At 39.2% G+C, this 19295-nt stretch overlaps 1 protein-coding gene across 1 annotated transcript; it reads left to right on the top strand.

The window, feature by feature from the left end:
• Window positions 1-4844: 4844 nt before the first annotated feature.
• LOC149407242 (WAT1-related protein At5g07050-like) lies at window positions 4845-9636 on the top strand. The gene is made up of 7 exons (XM_089612204.1): window positions 4845-5132; window positions 5220-5282; window positions 5350-5466; window positions 7427-7670; window positions 7768-7926; window positions 9114-9265; window positions 9360-9636. The coding sequence occupies exons 1-7, from the start codon at window positions 5041-5043 to the stop codon at window positions 9496-9498; spliced, it is 966 nt and encodes a 321-aa protein (XP_089468330.1). The 5' UTR covers window positions 4845-5040; the 3' UTR covers window positions 9499-9636.
• The last annotated feature ends 9659 nt before the right edge of the window (window positions 9637-19295 follow it).

Here is a 19295-nt window from a genome sequence, read left to right as displayed (position 1 = left end):
GAAAACAATAAATAAAAGAGAGAGAGTTTAGAGTGAACAAATGGAGGTGATGAGGATGATGGAGGTTGTCACTTCTCCCTCTTCTTCTTCACTCCCAAGCTCAAGAGCAAAATGGGTGTCAAACCCTAGCTTTCTCTCTCTCACTTTCTCTCTCTAAAGTTTCAAAAACCAAAACAAAAGTGTTCTATTCTAAAGCTTCCCCTTTTCCTCTTTGAATAAGTGTATATGAGGGTTTAGGAAAGGTTTTCGGAGCAAATAAGGACCCTTGGATGAGATCCAAGGGCCAAAAATGATCTAAAAGACGAGCTCCAAAAAGTGCTGAAAAAGCAACTGGCGCGGTGCGCCACATAACGGCGCGGTGCGCCACTCGTGAATTTTCTGAAGGCGCGGTGCGCCACATAACGGCGCGGCGCGCCACTCGTGAAATTCTGAAGGCGCGCCGCGCTTCTCTTGCGCGTCGTCTGCTCGAGCTCTCGGTGTAAATTTTGGCACCAGGGCGCGGCGCGCCATGTTTTAGGCGCAGCGCGCCTCTCGAGAAACGTTGACTCCATTGACCGTCGTTGACCGTCGTTGACTTTTGTTGACTTGACTTCAAATGACCATAACTTGCTCGATTTAGCCCGTTTTCGCACCACAACCTTCTCATACTCTCTCAAACCTGAAAATGCAATAAAAACTACAAAATAATATCAAAAACATTAAGAACAAGCTTCGATTCTTATCTAAGAGTCATAGATAAGTGTGAATGAATCTCACTTATCACTCTCCGCCTTCCTCGCTGTTGGGTTTGACGTATTTGACGTCTCTGACTCGCGTGAGTGCCCGGAGGACGCCTCACCGCCTTCCTCGCTGTTGGGTTGGACGTACTTGACGTCTCTGACCCGCATGAGTGCCCCGGAGGGCGCCTCGCCGCCTTCCTTGTTGTCGGGCCGGACGTCTTTGACGTCTCGGGCCCCTATTCGCGTGAGTGCCTCGTGGGCGCCCCTCCGCCTTCCTTCGATCGTCCTTGCGGATAGTGGTGACCCTTGTGCTTTCAAGCCATCATTGTTCGACGGTCTGGGGTCGCCAGCTAGCTGGGCTCCCTTGGAAGTTACCATCTGTAAGAAGAATTCTTTAAGCTGACCTCCTTATATGAGGTCCTCAATTTATCTTCTCAGTTGGAAGCACTCGATTTGTCGCTTGGAGCTCTCGTATCTCTCTCTGCAACTCTGCACAATATTCATTAGCTCGCCGTCGGGGGTCAGCGGTATCGCCGCGGGGGGCGGTGCGACCACCCATCCTGTGTCCCCAACTGCCTGGCTTGTTGACACGTCTCGACGGGGGAGCGGGTTCTCAGGGGGTGTTCCCACGTAGTTCGTGGATTACGTCCTCCTCCGAGGAGATTAGGGTCGCGGTATCTCCCATTGTTGGTTTAGGCGGTGCCTACGGTCTTCGTCCCTGCCCTCCCGCCTGGGTACGTCGACGCGGCGGGGCGAGTGGAATTGGCACAAGTCGTCGCTGTCTACCACTTTTCCCTGCCTACGAGGCGGACGAAGGCCGACCATTGGGACTCGTCGGTGTACATGACAGAGTGCGCACGTGTGTTTTGGGGAGGCGGATTCTCACGGGACACCTGGTTGACATCTCTAGGCGGTGCCGCGCGCGCTGGGTGCACTCGCGATCGACATCCTGGAGACTTAGGTCGGGGGCGAGGGGTAAAGCCGTGCCTTCGACCATGCTTCGTATCGCGGGGTTCGAATTTTCCGTCGCCCGGAGTTCCCGTATCTCCCTTTGCAACCTGTGCTCAAGGTTCATCAACTCCGTGTCAGGGGCCGGCAGTGTCGCCGCGGGGGGTGGCATGACCATTCGTACAGTGATCCCGGCTGCCTGTTTTGCTTGCGTGTCCTGGCAAGGGAGCGGGTTTTCCGGGGGAGCTCCTACGGTGTTGACAGATCTGCCCTCCTCGGGGGAGATTGACGTCGTGGGATCTCCCATTGGCGGTTGAGGTGTTGCCGGAGATCTTCGTTCCTACCTGCCTGCCCTGTAGTGTTGACGCGGAGGGGCGGGTGGAACCTGCGCGAGTCTCCGCTGTCCGCCTTTTCTTCCCTGCCACCGAGACGGGCGAAGGCCGACCGTCGGGATGCGTCAGTGTGTGCGACAGAGTGTGCGCGAGAGTCTTGGGGAAGTGGGTTTTCGTGAAGACGCCTTGTCGGTACGTCGGGGCGACGAGGCGCGCGCTGGACGCGTTCGCGGTCGGCACCTCGGAGGCTTGGGTCCGGGGCGTCTTCGCTCCCGTCTGGCCTGGGGTCCCACCCTTCACGTTCAGGCGGGGTCTCCAACTGCTCCCCTCCCCCAAATATTCCTTCCAGGGCGGGCTCGTACCCCCCCAATCCTGGCTAGCGCGCCGGTCAACCTGAAAAGGTTACTTCAAGGCGTGTCATCCGCGCGTCCCTTTCATCGTGGACGGGGTCGGAGGTCACGCTCGCCTGGGGTGCGTTTTGAGCCTGATTTTGGCGGGCGTGAACTTGAGCCCGAGTGTTCATCGCGACGCTCCCCGCGGGGCGGGGGCTGCGTTTTCGGAGACGGTCACGCGGTTGGCCATCTCGGGGGAAGAGTTCCTAATCACGTTCTTCGGTACCTAAGGCGGTGAACCTTCGAAGTCGTGGAGGAAAGATTTGCCGGCGGGATCTCGTGGTTGTTGCTCGAGAGATCCCCTCCTTCTAGCGCCAAAATGTTAATGCCTGAAAATGGATCAACACGAAAACCGGTCCGCGGTTCGGTCTAGGGCCGGACCCTATGACCGCGCGGTGGTCGAACGGAGAAGTTGTCCCAACACCTGTACCTCCGCCGTGCCGGAAAATGATTTCCGACGACTCGTCACCTGAGAAAAGAGAGAAACGTGAACTAAAGGACCGCGGAGGGGTTTCCTCCGGCGGGCACTCCGACGCTCAACATTAGTCTAGGTGTCGTGCTTCAAATTCTAGAGAGAGAAGCTCTGATGAGAGAGAATCAGAGGTTTTGTAAGTGTGAGCAAACTTACCTCCAAATGGGAAAAATGGAGGTATTTATAGTGGAGTTGTGAGGGTCGGGGTAGTCTCGTCATTCGGCTATTATTGGAGGGACGGTCCTGTTTAGGAGGGGACGGACGAGATCCACCGAATGGTCACGGGACGTGCCCATGAGTTATGAGACCTGCCAGAGGGCCAAGGAGCATAATATGACCTGTCAGGTGGGTAACGGGACGTGACGCATCCTATTCGGGGTCATGAGGCGTGAAACCACCGGTGACGTTGCCCCTCGTCCTGCTCGGTCGGGCGACTTGACTTGCCCTGCCAGGAGGCCTGTCTTTGTCTCGCCGAGGGAGTAATGGGACGTGACGCGTCCTGTCCGGTCGGGTGGCTTGCCTCGTCCTCGTCCGGGGTCACAAGGCATAAAACTACCGATGACGTGGCGTGGCATGACTTGCCAGGGTCACAAGGCATAAAACTACCGATGACGTGGCGTGGCATGACTTGCCAGGGTCACAAGGCATAAAACTACCGATGACGTGGCGTGGCATGACTTGCCAGGGTCACAAGGCATAAAACTACCGATGACGTGGCGTGGCATGACTTGCCAGGGTCACAAGGCATAAAACTACCGATGACGTGGCCCCTTGTCCTGTTCGGTCTGGTGGCTTGCCTTTGCTCGTCCTGTCAGGGGTAGCCGGTCGTGACGTGACTCGCCAAGGGGGTCACTGGACGTGCCCAAGGGTCACGGGACCTATCAGGGGGGTCGCTAGACTCGTCAAGGGGGTCACCGGACGTGCCCAAGGGTCATGGGACCTGTCAGGGGGGTCGCCAGACTCGCTAAGGAGGTCACCGGACGTGCCCATGGGTCACGGGTGCTGTCAGGGGGGTCGCCAGACTCGCCATGGGGGTCACTGGATGTGCCCAAGGGTCACGGGACCTGTAAGGGGGGTCGCTAGACTCACCAATAGGGTCACCGGATGTGCCCAAGGATCATGGGACCTGCCAGGAGGGTCACCAGACTCGTCAAGGGGGTCACTGGACGTACCCACTTGGACCTGCCAGGGGGTCACCAGACGTACCCACTGGTCATTGGACCTGCCAGGGGGTCAACAGACGTACCAACTGGTCATGGGACCTGTCAGGGGGTCACCAGACGCACCCACTGGTCATGGGACCTGTCAGGGGGTCACCAGACGCACCCATTGGTCATGAGACCTGTCAAGGGGTCACCAGACGTACCCACTGTTCATGAGACCTATCAGGGGGGTCACCAGACATAAAACTACCGATGACGTGGCCCCTTGTCTTGTCATGATTCCCTTTTGGCCGGGCCTCGTGTACATCTTTTTTGGGTTGGGCCGCAGGGTTTCTTGTGGAGGAAAAATCCCACACAACAGTATATACTGATAAGTCAGCAATAATTTCGATTGTTTAAACTAACATATTCTCTATCATGATAAATTGACGATTACCTGAGTGCTATCACCTAACTTCGCACTCACTATAACTGTCATTTAAAAATTGGAAATGCTTTGACGTTCTACTTTTGAACCCCAAATGAAGGAATCGATGAACATATAATATGTGTAAATTATTAATAAATCAGAGGCTGTGTTTATAGAGAATATATGTGATAGTGGAATCTGATCACTTCTTTATATAAGGTTTAAATGTATAAAAAAGTGAGTGATCAAGGTTTAATATAACAACGGAGTATGGTTGGATCTATTCTTAATAGTACACGGCATAAACGCATATGTTCCTTATGTCAGAGGACTATAATATTAACTCCTTACTAAAATAAATATTATTATCTGTTAATATATATGCACACATATATATAGGAGTATCCTTCAAAATAGAAAACATATAAATAGGAGTACATAACATGTTTGTACTGCTAGCTAGCATTAACATATTAAAAATATGGAAGAGCAAGATGAGAGAGTTCAAAGGAGAAGTATAGTAGAAGAGTCCGTGCCATATATATTGTGTATTCTTAGCGTTACATGCCATGCAGGGTATAGTATAATCTCTAATTAAGGTAGCCATGGACAAAGGCATGAGCTGCTATGTACTTGTGTTCTACGGATACGCTGTTGCAACTTTAACTACAGCTCTTCTGGCTTTCATTTTCGAAAGGTTTTGGAAATTTAATTATTTTATATGTGTTCTTGTTTTAAACTAAGTAATACTTACCAAGCTATTGATCGACCTTATATCCTGCAGAAATAATGACAGCAAGATAACCATACAGATCATGCGAAATATTATCATATTGGGTTTCCTAAGGTGAGTAAATTAATATTCTCTGCCTAGTTTGCTGGGAATTAACAAATTATATTACGTGGATTTTCAGAGGGATATTAGCAACGACTCTGTATTACGTGGGACTGAAATACACTTCTGCAGTTTTTTCGTCTGCCCTTTCCAACGCCATTCCGTCCATTACCTTTATCTTAGCAATTTTATTCAGGTAATTATGTACAACGCTTGGTTAGAGTAAGATATTTTTTACAATTTTTTTTCTTTTACCGGTGGTCCTATTTTTTCAAATGGTGGCAGATGATCCTAATTTTTTCAAAAATTTGTTGCAACTTATTAATTCTCAAGATTTTTTTAAAATTCTAACCAAAATTTTATTTTATTAAGAAAATAGTCCACTAAACTGAAATTACTTAATTAACTGGTTAATTAATTTAATTTACTTAATTTTGATGGACTATTTTCAAAGTAAATCAACCTAATCAGTTAATACTTCGACCTTAATTGCCCCAATTTTTTTCCATTGACATTCTTTGAATTTTAACCTTGAGTGGAGGCTCTTTTTACAAAGATTCGAGCTTTTTATTTTTTTTATTATTTTTTATGTAATCTCAAATCATGCGACCACATGATAAAAATTGACAATTTACATACAGCTTCCCCGTCCTGTGGTTCACTGTATCCTCAGTCCATTCATCTATGTATTAACTAACCAATTTATAACAGGCCGCATTTTTTTTTTAATAAAATCACCTTACATAAAAATAATCTTAAAATATAAGGTTCAAAATAAAAATTTATAGAAATTAAGCAAAAAAGCCAAGCATTTATAATTTTTAGACTAAGGTTAAATTTACAGACCGTAGGTGAAAAAAAAGTAACTTTATCGTATCACAATTTGAATTCGAAAAAAAGGTCGTTATCACAATTTGTAGAGTTCATAAGTTACGGATAAAAAATGGGCAAACTAACAACGTAGCCATTTTGAAACGTGGTTTTTGATTTCTAGTCCACGTTTGATAAATTTTGTAACTAGTCATTTACTGAAATTTACGGCTATGAATTACCTAATATACCCTTGTGTTCAAATTTAGTTGAAGAGAAAATAGTAGTCAACGTTTGAGGGAATTCTAATCTACACGTGACTGAAATTTGGTTAATTTGAATACATAAAATGATATTCGTTAATGTAATAAGAAATGAAAGAAATATTAATTGATTGTAGAAGTCAACTAAATAAATGCGTATTGAAAATTTGATACAAATTTTAAAAGTAAAAAAAAAAACCACGTCATAAACCGGAGATTCAAATTTGTATGTTTAACCCGAATTGATAGGAAATAAAATAAAAACGACAGTAGTAAAAGTGCATGTAGTATATAAAAATAAACATAAATTAATAAAATATACAATAGAAATATAATAATAAACCAAAATTAACCGCTAATATACAAAATAGAAAAGATTCGCGAAATCAATACCAGGATTTGTTTAACATATGTTGCAATATATCAAAAACGTTACTAAAATAAACCATTTTTACTAATGACCCTGCGATTAAAAATAAAAAAATCCATAGAAATTGGGATTTCCTAATAAAAAGTAATCGAACTAAAAGCAACAACTTTGTTGACTAACAATAGTGTAATCCTTTCCATTATATGTGGCTATATAATAGAAAAGTCAACTTATCACAACTAATGTTCATTAAAGAAATAAACGCTCAATAACCAACTTTGTCGAATATAGAATTTTCTTTTTTAAAATTCGAAATGTATACACGTACGTGTATTAACTTCGAAAATTTTGGTTGATCAAACGTGGGCTACAAGTTTTTTAGGCCAATTCTAGTAGAGGATATTATAGTAATTAACATCTTACATAATTAAGACATTTCATCATTTTTTGCTAGAGTAAAAAAATTGGACGAAACGTTGGCTAGAATGCAATTTCAACATTTCAGGTGACTTAGTTCGACTAATTTTTCATAAAATTTTTAAAAAAAAAATGTTAATTTTTTTTTTCTTCTCTAAGTTTGTCACTGTATGGATATAATATATATATATATATATATATATATATATATATATATATATATATATATAACGTCCTTATAAAATAAATTGTGCTTTATACCCGAGTTATTGTAATATAGGGTGGTTCAATCATAGGTTGGAAAAGTTCGAGATATCGAAATGGATTACACAAGCCAAAATTTGGGGTACGATCGTTGCTCTTGGTGGTGCAACGATTATGACATTATATAAGGGCATATCTGTGTTGTCAATCCATGGAAGCAAATATTCACATTCTGCTTCAAGTGCTTCCTTACTAACAGTGGACACTAAATGGATAAAGGGTTCACTCTTACTCCTCGTTTCTTACATCTCATTCGCAGCGTTCTTCATTCTACAGGTATGAACATATATACCTGTTAAATACTTTATTTCAAAAGTTGCACATATAATGAACGCGTTGACTGAGACTCCCTATATACGGTAAATTATCGCAGACTATAACAGTGAAAGTATATCCAGCACCAATGACTCTGACGTCACTTGCATGCTTAGCTGGAACATTCCTCTCAGCAATCATGGCAGCCATTGTGGATCATAAGGCCTCCTCGTGGAAGTTGACATGGAATATCACACTCCTCGCTCCTCTTTATAGTGTGAGTCTACCATTTTATTCATACTTCATACTTACCCTTGAGTTTATCGGGCATCTTGGTCTTTGCACTTTATTTTGATTCTGGGCTTCTAAATATTTGTCACCAAACTTTGCGTCTAAAGTTTTCGTTTATATTTCAAACAAAAAAATTGCATATTTTCACCATGTATGTAATTAATTTTTTAATGAGTTCTTTTAGAATATAAAAAAAAAATTATACAAAATAGTCATTTGAAACTTATTGATTAGCAAAATAATCAAGGTTTCAACTTTTCAGCAAAGTAGGCAAATTTACGTTTTCAAAAAAAATTTGATAGCCAAGATTAAATTTTTTGACGATTATTATAAGTTGTTTATCACTTTCAAAAAAATTAATCTTGCTAAAAAAAAATTTTGAAACCAACTTACTACATATTTTGGCTATTTCACTAAATTAAGACAAACTTTTGCTATTTTGTAAATTCATAACTTTAAATTGACTATTTACCTACATCACTTATAAAAATTAGTGTAAAATTATTATATAATTTTCTTCATAGTTTCAAAAAATTTCTTAACTATTATAATTAGGGTAAAATTTTAAAATTTAAAGACTTAATGGCAGACATGGCTAGCTCGCCTAAAATATTTGCACATATGTTTAAAATTATAATCCAATTATTTAAATATAAAATTATAGTTCCACTCATGGCTAATCTTGTATATTGGAAATATGTTTTTTCATAGTTTCAAACTTTTTTTAATTATTATATATAATTAGGCTATATTTTTTAAACATAAAGACTTAATGGACTTAATGGCACATATGGCTAGCTCGTCCTAAAAAAATACATTCAAAACTCTGTGCAACACAATTTTAACTTTAATTTTTATTTTATGAAATCTAATTACTGATAATATAAAATACCATAAAAAATTAGTTATATGCTTTAAACATATGTAAAATGCGCATTAAAATGATTTCTAATTTTCAACTAGAAAGGTAAAGGCCGATAATAATAATAATAATAATAGCTGAACGCAGTAAAAAAAATCAGAGATCTTCTGTGTCAAATGAAAACGAAAATAGTTAGTTTCAGCTAATAAATATGTCATCCAAACTTGATAAAATAAAAAAATGCAAGGTCACCTTTCCTAATAAAAAATATATTCAAAAACACTAATTGTACGGTTTCATCACATGTGTAGGGTATTGTGGTATTTGGTGTCACAATCTATCTCCAAACCTTAGTGCTAAGGAAAAAAGGACCAGTATTTGTTACTGCATTTAAACCGTTGTCCACTCTAATAGTTGCAATCATGTCGTTGCTCATTCTCGGAGAAGCGTTACACATGGGAAGGTAAAATTACAAACACAATACGATACCTATTTATTAATTACAACTATCTGATGGTGATAAAATCTCAAGCAAACTGTTGCCTTTCAATATACAGTGTACTCGGAGCTGTGCTGATAATTATTGGAATGTATGCTATACTATGGGCAAAGAAGAAAGAAAATGGAAAAACTGCCTCAAAACCAAGTGTGGTAATTACAACAAAAGACATTGAGATCGAGCTACCAGAAAAGTGATTTTATAGGCCCATTAATTAGTAATATTTCTTATAAAAATGATAGTATATTATGTTTTTTTTTTTTTTACTATTATTAAATATACAAATATCCAGCACATGGAATTTGAAACTTGAATAAATATTGTTGACAAACCAAATATTACAACAATTGTCCCATGAAAAACACTAAGGGGCTGTTTGGTAACGTTTTTATTTTTTGTTTTTTGTTTTTAAAAATAAAAAAAGTGACTTTAAGAAACAAAAACGTGTTTGATAAAATCATTTTTGTTTTTTGTTTTTAAAAATAGGGGAGAGAATAAAACAAAAACTAGAGAATAAAAAAACTTTGTTTTCAAAATTTTTAAAAACAAAAACTCCCGATCAACGGTTAAGCTTTCCCAAACCTCAATCAAACGAAGCGAAACCGAAGCTCACCGACTCGTTCCTTTTCCTCTTAACTTCCTCGCCAGCCAAAGTGCCAAACAGGAAATCGAAGCTCCGATTGAAGGCGAAGACGAAAGAACTCATCGAACCGCAAGCGACAAATATCGCCAGCTCTCGAGGATCGAACGAAACCCTAAATTCGAATTAGGGCTCGGATTGTATTTCTCTTGAAATCGTTGTTCCAGTTTTCTACCAAATACTGAAGAAGGTCCACGAATCGATGTTCGAGGTCGCAACGTGGCAGGTGATTGTTTGAGAGGGGTCGGTGGCGAGGCCGCAGATTGCGGAGGAGGTCGCGGCGATTGTATCGCCGGCGCTGAAGTCTCCGAAGACTCTCCTGTTCTCGTTTTGATTTTCTTTATTTTATCGCCTCATTTCTTTTCGGGTTTAAATATTTTCCAAGGTTTCAGAGAGTGAAATGATAAATAATTATTGAAAATTGAAATGTCTGTGCCGTGTCTGCTTGTTTGTTTTGTTTATTTGTGTGCTTTATATTAGGCGAGTTTGTATTTTATTTTTTTAATGCCTATATTATAGGTGGTATTTGTTATTTATAATCTGTGCCGTCCTGGTGGCAATTTCTTTTTTTCTTTATGTTGTAACGTAGCAAATTTATTTAATTTTCTATTTTAAGAAGCGAAATAAGTATGATTTTAGTTTATATTTGATATCGGAAAGTTCTTGAATCCCGAAAAAAAGTCACGTAAGACACGTTCATGTTTTTCAAAAAAAAAAAATTAAAAGCATATTTATTAAAAAAAATGTGATCACCAAACATGTTTTTGTTTTTTTATTTTTAAAAACAAAAAACAAAAACGTAATTACCAAACATGTTTTTATTTTTTTAAAATTAGAAAACAAAACAAAACATAATTTGTATTTTTAAAAACAAAAAACAAAAATGTTACCAAACAGGCCCTAAGTGTCGAGCACTAATATAATCTAGACAGGATTGTGTTTAAATATAGACGAATCTGATACAAGAGAGAATATAGTTGACTGAGTGTAACGATAGTTGAAGCTTTCAGGTCGAGTTTGAGTGTACAAAAATGTGTATCTTCGCTTCTGCCGCTTCCCCTTCTATGTATAGGTGTTTGATAGCTGAGTATGTAGGTTGATCAGACCAACGTTCTAGCAGTTATTTCTAGTAACCGCCCCTAGTCATGCGTAGTCAGTGGTTGTTTGTCTCCGCGCTTGGAGTAACCATCAAAGTGCACGTTTTGTTTGAGCGGTTCGTTAAGCTTTTGTGGCTACGCGTTTTATTAATGACTAGTCTTTGATCTACTAACTTCTTTTCTATTCGAAATTCTACTCAGTAAAGTTCATTCTTGTCTTATAAACATGTAGTTCCTTATTTCAATGTCCATAGAGTCTAGCTTACTTGGGTGTGATGTTAGATAATCTCGTCCGAGCTGTCTACTCGAACTAAGCGACTTATGGGAATAACAAGTATGTAGGAAAAAAAATTGAGTGAAATACATACACTTACTTATATATTATTGGCAATCAGATACAAAAATTACATGTATAAAGTATATTTGAACCTAGTATAACACAAAACCACATAATTAAAAAAAAAATTAAACCACAAATCATCAATTCGGTAAATGAGGCCAATCATAATAATTGAAAGGTTGATCATCTCTATATCTCTTGATCTTGATAATATATATGTTGAGAACATATCTAACAAGATCGTGTTCTATATTAAGAAAGTATAAAAGATATCACACTACTACAAATGTTGGATTCTACAGAAAAAACGACACAAGAGCATGACCAATAAATCTGACCCAAAGGCCAAAGGATTTCACATGGGTCAAGCGCCATGTCCAGGCTAAAAGATCTCGTGCAGCCAAGTCCCTTGCCCGCGCGAAGTATCTCACCCAAGACAAGCATCTTGTCTAGGCCAAGTGCTTCGACCCGTCCACCTCGCCCACCTTGCGGAGGAGCCAAACTTGTCGAAGAGCGCTTTCCATGTAGGCCGAGATCCTTGTCCATCACGTGAGATGAACCAGGCTCGTCCAAGGCTCTCGCCCATCTCAGGCGAGGAGCCAAACCCATCTAAGCTGCGAGTCCATGTCAGGCGTCTCATCCAAGCCAGTCGTCTGCCTTCCTGAGCCTCAGTCGAGTTCCGCCAGCCAGCGACACATCTTGATCGCCTCATTCTTGGCAAAGTCCACATCCCACTGAGCCCATTGAGCCTTGTAACAACTCGAAAATTTTAAAATAAATGTTGCAGATTAAGGTTCTCGAAAGGATGAGAATTCATCGAAAATGGAAATATATTGTGTTCGGATGAGAAAATTATGTAATTAAATTTCTAAGAATTATTTCCATTATTATGGTTTTGGAATATTATGTTTTAATCATAAGGACCAATTTGCAAAAAATAAGAGAAAATAAAAACTCCCAAGAAGATGAAATTAGAAGAGGCAGAAGATTAGAGGGGGTTAGTTGAAAATTCGGGAACATTCCTAGTCTTATCTGAGGATTTAAATGCTGGAGAACCATCCGAGAACTGGGTTTTGAAGGGATTCTGGTACGGTTTAGTACAAAATCGAAACTTTCCCTGGGAACAGGGGTAAACCAGACAAAAAACGGTCCAGTTCCCGGTTGGCCTAAAATAGACTTTTGTTTAGCATTTTTTTCAAAAAAATCTCACCGTTTAGGTCCGGTTCTCACTGAACCAATAAAAAAGTAATTTGACACAATTTGGGCTAAATTTCAAAGGTCCAAATCGTTTTTATCTTTCAAAATGAGCTACTAAAGCCCAATTTCAATGTTTGAGATTGGTTAAACATTAGCCTTCTATTTATATCCTCTTTTCTTTTGTAAACATGCATTACCTTGAAAGCGAAGAAGCGATCTAGGAGTTGGAGAGCGACATGATGGAGAAATACCCATACTTATTTGATGTACCCAGATAGATCTTAAATTTTGAGATGAAATTTCTATGAGGAGAGAAAAATTGTAACAACTCGAAATTTTAAGATAAATGATGCAAATTAAGGTTATCGAAAGTACGAAAATTAATCGAAAATAGAAATATATTTTGTTCGGATGAGAAAATTATATAATTAATTTTTTAAGAATTGTTTCCATTATTATGGGTTTGGAATATTAAGTTTTAGTGATAAGGATCAATTTGCAACAAATAATAGAAAAGAAAACTGCCTGGATGATGAAATTAGAAGAGAAAGAAGATTAGATGGGCTTAGTTGAAAATTCGAGAACATTCGTAGCCTCATCACTTAGTCGGTCTTCTTCTTCTTTACATGATAAAATAAATGAAAATAGAGAGAAAGAAAGAGAAGAAGAAGAAGAACAATGAACAAAGGAAATAGAAGAAAAAAATAAGTTAGAAAAACTTATCAAACCAGAGAGAGATACAGAGCGAGAATAAGTGAAATAAATTGCACGAGAGATATTGAGAAAAACAAATTGACCAAGTATCAGAACGAAGGAGTATAGGACGAGGCCTTTGTCTCGTTGGAGTCGTGGGCGAGGAAGATCGGGATTTCATTGGAGTCGTCGCCGATTGGTAATCGCCCATTCGTTCTTGTTCTTTCCTCTGATTTCGTTTGGCAAAGATTCAAGTTTTGAGCGGTTTGGATTTTGATTTTCTAGGGCTCCGAAATTGAGATTTATGCAAGTTATGCTTGTACGTGTGATTTACACCTGCAAGAATATTACTATTATAAATTATAATATTATTTTCGAAAATCTTTTTATACAAGTCATTACTATAATACCTACTGGGCCTCAGAATCACCCATATTTTCTTTAAATTTCTCTTATAACCAGGAAACAAGAAGAATGGTTAGGACGATTTTGAGTTTTGGGTCGCCAAGTGTTTTGAAGTCTTTGTTTCAGTTTATCTAGCAGGTGTATATAAGTTTTTGGTTTGTAGAAGATTGTTACGTTTCTGAGTTCGGTGTCTTTTATCTTTGGACTTGTAAAGTAAATAATTGAGTAGGCACTATTGGATGTTTTGTGACTCTATTAGTGTTTGATAAAGTTTTTTTAATAGTGTTTAATCGTCGTAAATCACAGTCCACTTTTTCAGGGGGTGACAAGCCATCTCGCCTAATATGTCTCCAAGCTCTTCCAAGACCTCCAAGGCCCTATACACTACTACAAAAATGAATTTTAGAAGCGACGCATCGAGTTAGAAGCGATAAGTCGCTTCTAATTAGAAGTAACATTTGACATCTAGTCGCTTCTAACCTATTCCACGGAAACACTTTGCGTTGACAAAGCCATACTGTATGAGCTTGTCGCTTCTAAATTTTTCCCGCCAATTAGAAGCGTAGTTAGAAGCGACATGTCGCTTCTAATCTCTCAAAATTTTAATTTTCTTGTTTTCTCTGGCAAAATTTTAGAAGTCGCATCTAAATATTACCCGCGAAATGGCATGAAAGATTTAGAAGCGACAATCCGCTTCAAATATCACTTCTAAACTCTTCCTACCACTTCGCGGGAGCTTTTTCCAGCGCCAAATTTTTGTTTTAGAAGTGGTTTTAGAGGCGACATGTCGCTTCTAATTTTTAGAAGAGACTTTAGAAGCGACTGACATTTAGAAGTGGACCTTCATAAGCGACAAAGTCACTTCTAAATGTCATTTAGAAGCGACTTTTTGGTCTTTAGAAGCGACTTTTGTCGCTTCTAAAGGCCTTTTTTGTAGTAGTGTGATAAGTGAGATTTACTCACACTTATATATAGCTCCTAGATAAGAATCGAAGCTTGTTCTTAATGTTTTTGATATTATTTTGTAGTTTTTATTGCATTTTCAGGTTTGAGAGAGTATGAGAAGGTGGTGGTGCGAAAACGGGCTGAATCGGAGCTAAATCGAGCAAGTTATGGTCATTTGAAGTCAAGTCAACAAAAGTCAACGACGGTCAATGGAGTCAACGTTTCTCGAGAGGCGCGCCGCGCCTAAAACATGGCGCGCCACGCCCTGGTGCCAAAATTTATACCGAGAGCTCGAGGAGACGACGCGCAATAGAGGCGCGGCGCGCCTTCAGAAATTCACGAGTGGCGAGGCGCGCTGTTATGTGGCGCGCCGCGCCAGTTGCCTTTTCAGCATTTTTTGGAGCTCGCCTTTTAGATCATTTTTGGCCCTTGGATCTCATCCAAGGGTCCATATTTGCTCCGAAAACCTTTCCTAAACCCTCATATACACTTATTCAAAGAGTAAAGGAGGAAGTTTTAGAAGAGAACACTTTTTGTTTTTGTTTTGAAACCTTGAGAGAGAAAGTGAGAGAGAGAAAGCTAGGGTTTGACACCCATTTTGCTCTTGAGCTTGGGAGTGAAGAAGAAGAGGGAGAAGTGAAAACCTCCATCATCCTCATCACCTCCATTTGTTCACTCTAAACTCTATCTCTTTTATTTATTGTTCTTTAGTTCACTAGTACAAAATATAGCATCAAGTGCGACTTTTTTCGCACCTGAAAGTGCAAAAGTCGCACCTGAAAGTACTTTCAGGTGCGACTTTAGATGCGACAAAGTCGCACCCGAAAGTCCGCACCTGATAATCTTCTTGACTATCAGGTGCGACTAGTCGCACCTGAAAGTCTTATATTATCAGGTGCGACTAGTCGCACCTGAAAGTCTTGACTATCAGGTGCGACTAGTCGCACCTGATGTTCTTTATCTTTTAAAAAAAAATTAATATGCTGATTATATATTACTAATTACATTATTACATTATTACAATTATTAATCTTAATTTTAATTTCATTAACTAATTACAATTCCTAATTGATAAATTACAATATATCAAAATTAATTAAAACAAAAACAAATTTAAACTAATCACATTATTACAATTACTATAAAATAATGTGCAAACAATTTACTCAGTTAAATGAAACCAAAGAAGCATGGAAAATATTAAATTTCTGCCAATATGTAGGAACGATTTTTTTGTTTTTATAAAATAAAAGCATATCGCCAAGAAATAATGAAAGACCGCTTACTCGATGGTGACATTTCTTGGATGATTTAAAGTGCTTGAAACATTTGAAAGCAAATTGTTTTTGAAGTTCCTGCACAAACAGAGGCAAATAAACAAGATATAACATTCAAGAGTCAAGACCATCCTTATTCTAATTAACTTTTTATCTGGGTATTGTACCACCAGGTTTAGAACAATTTCCTTAGTGTAATTTATTAACAAAATACATGTACTGAATTTAATTTTTAAAAAAAAAATTCTTACAAGATAAGCCTGTTATCTCCATCAAATGTCATATTATTCCAGATAGCTGTTGGAACATTTCCGGTTAGCGAATTTCCCTCAAGTGACCTATCACACACACACACACACAAAAGGCATCATTATGGAAAACAAAGATAAAATAAAATTTTAAATAATTGAGTTTTGGATTATCGACACGGCAACTCTTCGAAATCATCAAAGGTTTTAAGGTGCTCTGCATAAATCGGCACACAACGTTCTCAATGAAGAGCTTAAATGGAGGCCAAGGCTTCAAGTAATGAGATAAACTTTCTAGTCCTTTAGGGTTGCAAAAGTTGGTTCATATACTCACCAATTGTGAGCTTTATATGGGCAAATATCAAGACTAGAAAAATAATGAGAATACCAATAGTACTAATTAAAACAAAAACAAATTTAAACTAATCACATTATTACAATTACTAATCAATTAACTAATTAACTAATTACAATTCATAATTGATAAACTAATCACATTATTACATTATTACAATTATTACAATATATCAAAACTAATTAAAACAAAAACAAATTTAAACTAAACACTAACCTAAACATATTAGTATATCACAAACTAACCTGCAGAGACTCGGGACGAGGCGAGCGCACGGCGGAGAGTGAGCAGGGGCTGAGCGCACGGCGAGAAAAATCAAAATCGATTGATTCCCGACAGCCTGACCCACTAGCGCTTAAGCCATCATAACTCAAGCTACAAAACTTGAAATCGATTGATTCTAGCGGAAAATGAAAGTAGACTCATGTAGCTTTCTAACGAGATATTACAAGCATATATACGACAAGAATAGCTATCTCAAAAACAGCACATAATTCACTGTTACAATTCTGGAAATCCCGTTTTACTGCTGCGAAACACAAACTTTGGAAATTCATAACTCATTCAATACTCAATGGATTTACATGTTCTTGGTCGTTTTAGAAAGCTCATACAGTCTACTATCCATGAAAAATATTCAAAAATAAGAACTCAGATCATATCGGTCTGTCCACGTCGATTTACAGAGGCAGTTCAAACAGTTTTTCTTTTTCACAAATTCGGCCAAATTCAAACCACAACCAAGAAATCCGAAACCAATCACCAATTTCAAGTCCTCAACATCAATAATCGGGTCCAAAGATCAACTAAACACAATCAATTGCTTAGAAATCATCCCGGAATCAAAATCCCCAAATTATGAGCTATAAACCCTAGCTCGAAAATCCATCCGAGAAAGAGACTTCCTCACCTTATTTTCGTGGAATTAGATTCTCCGGCAACCACTCACTCCTTCCTCGGTGGTCGCTCTTGCTCCGGCGTCCTCGCGACTCCCGGCGACGTCTCTTTTCCTCGGCCTGAAGCGCGCGGTGGAGGATGGGTCACGGCGGCCACGGCGAGCTCGCGGCGGTGGCGCTCTGCTCGGCTGGGACGCGCGCGCGGTGGAGCTCCCGGCGACGTCTCTTCTCGGCTCCCTCTCTCTCTTTCCCTTTCTCTCTTCTTTCTTCTCTTTCTCTTTCCCGTGTCCAGCTTTCTTTTCTTTTAAATGCTTTCCATTTTAAAACTGAATGAAAAAATGAGGGGGAGAATTGGCCGCTTAAAATTTTAAACAATCAGGTGCGACAAAGTCGCACCTGAAAGTTTTTTTTAACAATCAGGTGCGACACAGTCGCACCTGATACTCAAAAGAAAAAAAAGATTTAGCGAAATTTTTTGGACTTCTGGTTGACAATCTGATGCGACTAGTCGCACCAGAAAGTCATTTAGATGCGACTTTTAGGTGCGACTAGTCGCACCTGATAGTCATGCGCATCATAAAACTATATTTGTAGTAGTGGTTATTTACTCCATTTAATGCTTTGTTGAATATATTTTAAGCTTTCAAGTATTCTATTTGAGTTTTTGTTGATTACCTTTATCATTTGAGCATTGAGTATTGTGATAAATTTATTGTTTATCTAAGTGGAATATTGAAGTAGTGCTTGAGTTTAATGATATATTTATTTGGTTGTTGAGATTAGCATTCAATGTCTTGTTTCTTTATTATTTGACTTCTTTTACTTATTTCAATTTTACTTTGTTTATTATTAATCATGAGTAGCTAAGTAGATTTAGGGGTGCGATGTAGTTAAGTAATTGAGTTGGTTGGTCAAACCTTTAGATTAGATTTTGTGCTTCATGGTTGGGTTGAGAGTGAAATATTATGGGTATGGGTTGTGTGTTAACGCTAATTAGAGTAGCTAACTAATTAGTGAACCTTAGACGAGTTTAGAAACCAAGAGGTAATAAACGAGTGAGCTCTACCCGTCCCATCATTAACCTTCCTAGAGCTATAGAAAGACTAGGGGGTAGATGTAGTTGATTGAAATCCTGAGCTAAATGCGGTTTTGTGTTTTAGTAGGACCCAAACCGAGAGGTGTAAGTTCGACACGTAGCTAGATTCCTAAAGACTCGAGAGAGATTAGTGAATGTTTTAAGAGGGATTGAGACTAAATTTTACAACTCTAAACCCGAGTTTAGAATCGTACCAAGACCGACCGACTCGATGAAATAACGAAATCGTACCCCTTCCTTTTAACTTGTGTTTAAGTATTGTTTTCACTTTTGTTTACATTTCATCTTGTTATCAAACCAATCAAAAACCCCCATTTTTCATTTCCATAACTCGAAAAAGAAAGCTAGTGAGTTGGCTTCGGAAATAGTCTAGAGTCCTTGTGGGATCGATATCCGTGCTTTTGCACTCTATTACTTGACGACACGTTCGCTTGCGTCGTGTAGAATTTTTCTTTAGTTAAGAAAATTCCCATCATAGTGATAATACCCCATCAAACATGAGGTACTTAACCAAAATTGAAAATACGAATTTAAAATCAAACATAGCGATGAGAATACTAAGACATAATCCATGTTCTAAATCTCAACCAAAATAGAAAATTCTTTGAAACTTCACAACTTTGAAACAATTGAAAATAAAAACTTTTAAAAATTTATTTCTAAAAGACTTGTAGCGGAAGACTTATTCTATAAATGAAAAACCATAACCCAACCCTCTCGCTATCGACGCCGCGAGTCCGTCCTTCTTAGTTCCTTGCAAGTTGTTTACCTATAACACAGACGTATATTTTTTTTCGAAGAGCTG

Source organism: Urtica dioica, chromosome 1 (genome assembly GCF_054948205.1).
Source record: "Urtica dioica subsp. dioica isolate 48M chromosome 1, U.dioica_male_clone48M_v1_H2, whole genome shotgun sequence".
Classification (NCBI taxonomy): Eukaryota; Viridiplantae; Streptophyta; class Magnoliopsida; order Rosales; family Urticaceae; genus Urtica; species Urtica dioica.
Note: the sequence above shows the minus strand (reverse complement) of the source record. Positions and strands in the feature narration are given on the sequence as shown.

Bases quoted from the DNA above. Each gene is read 5' to 3' on its own strand.
- LOC149407242 (XM_089612204.1), top strand. From the start codon at position 5,041: ATGGACAAAGGCATGAGCTGCTATGTACTTGTGTTCTACGGATACGCT. The intron at 5,133-5,219 runs GTTTTGGAAATT...TATATCCTGCAG, and splicing joins CTGGCTTTCATTTTCGAAAG to AAATAATGACAGCAAGATAA. The intron at 9,266-9,359 runs GTAAAATTACAA...TTCAATATACAG, and splicing joins GAAGCGTTACACATGGGAAG to TGTACTCGGAGCTGTGCTGA.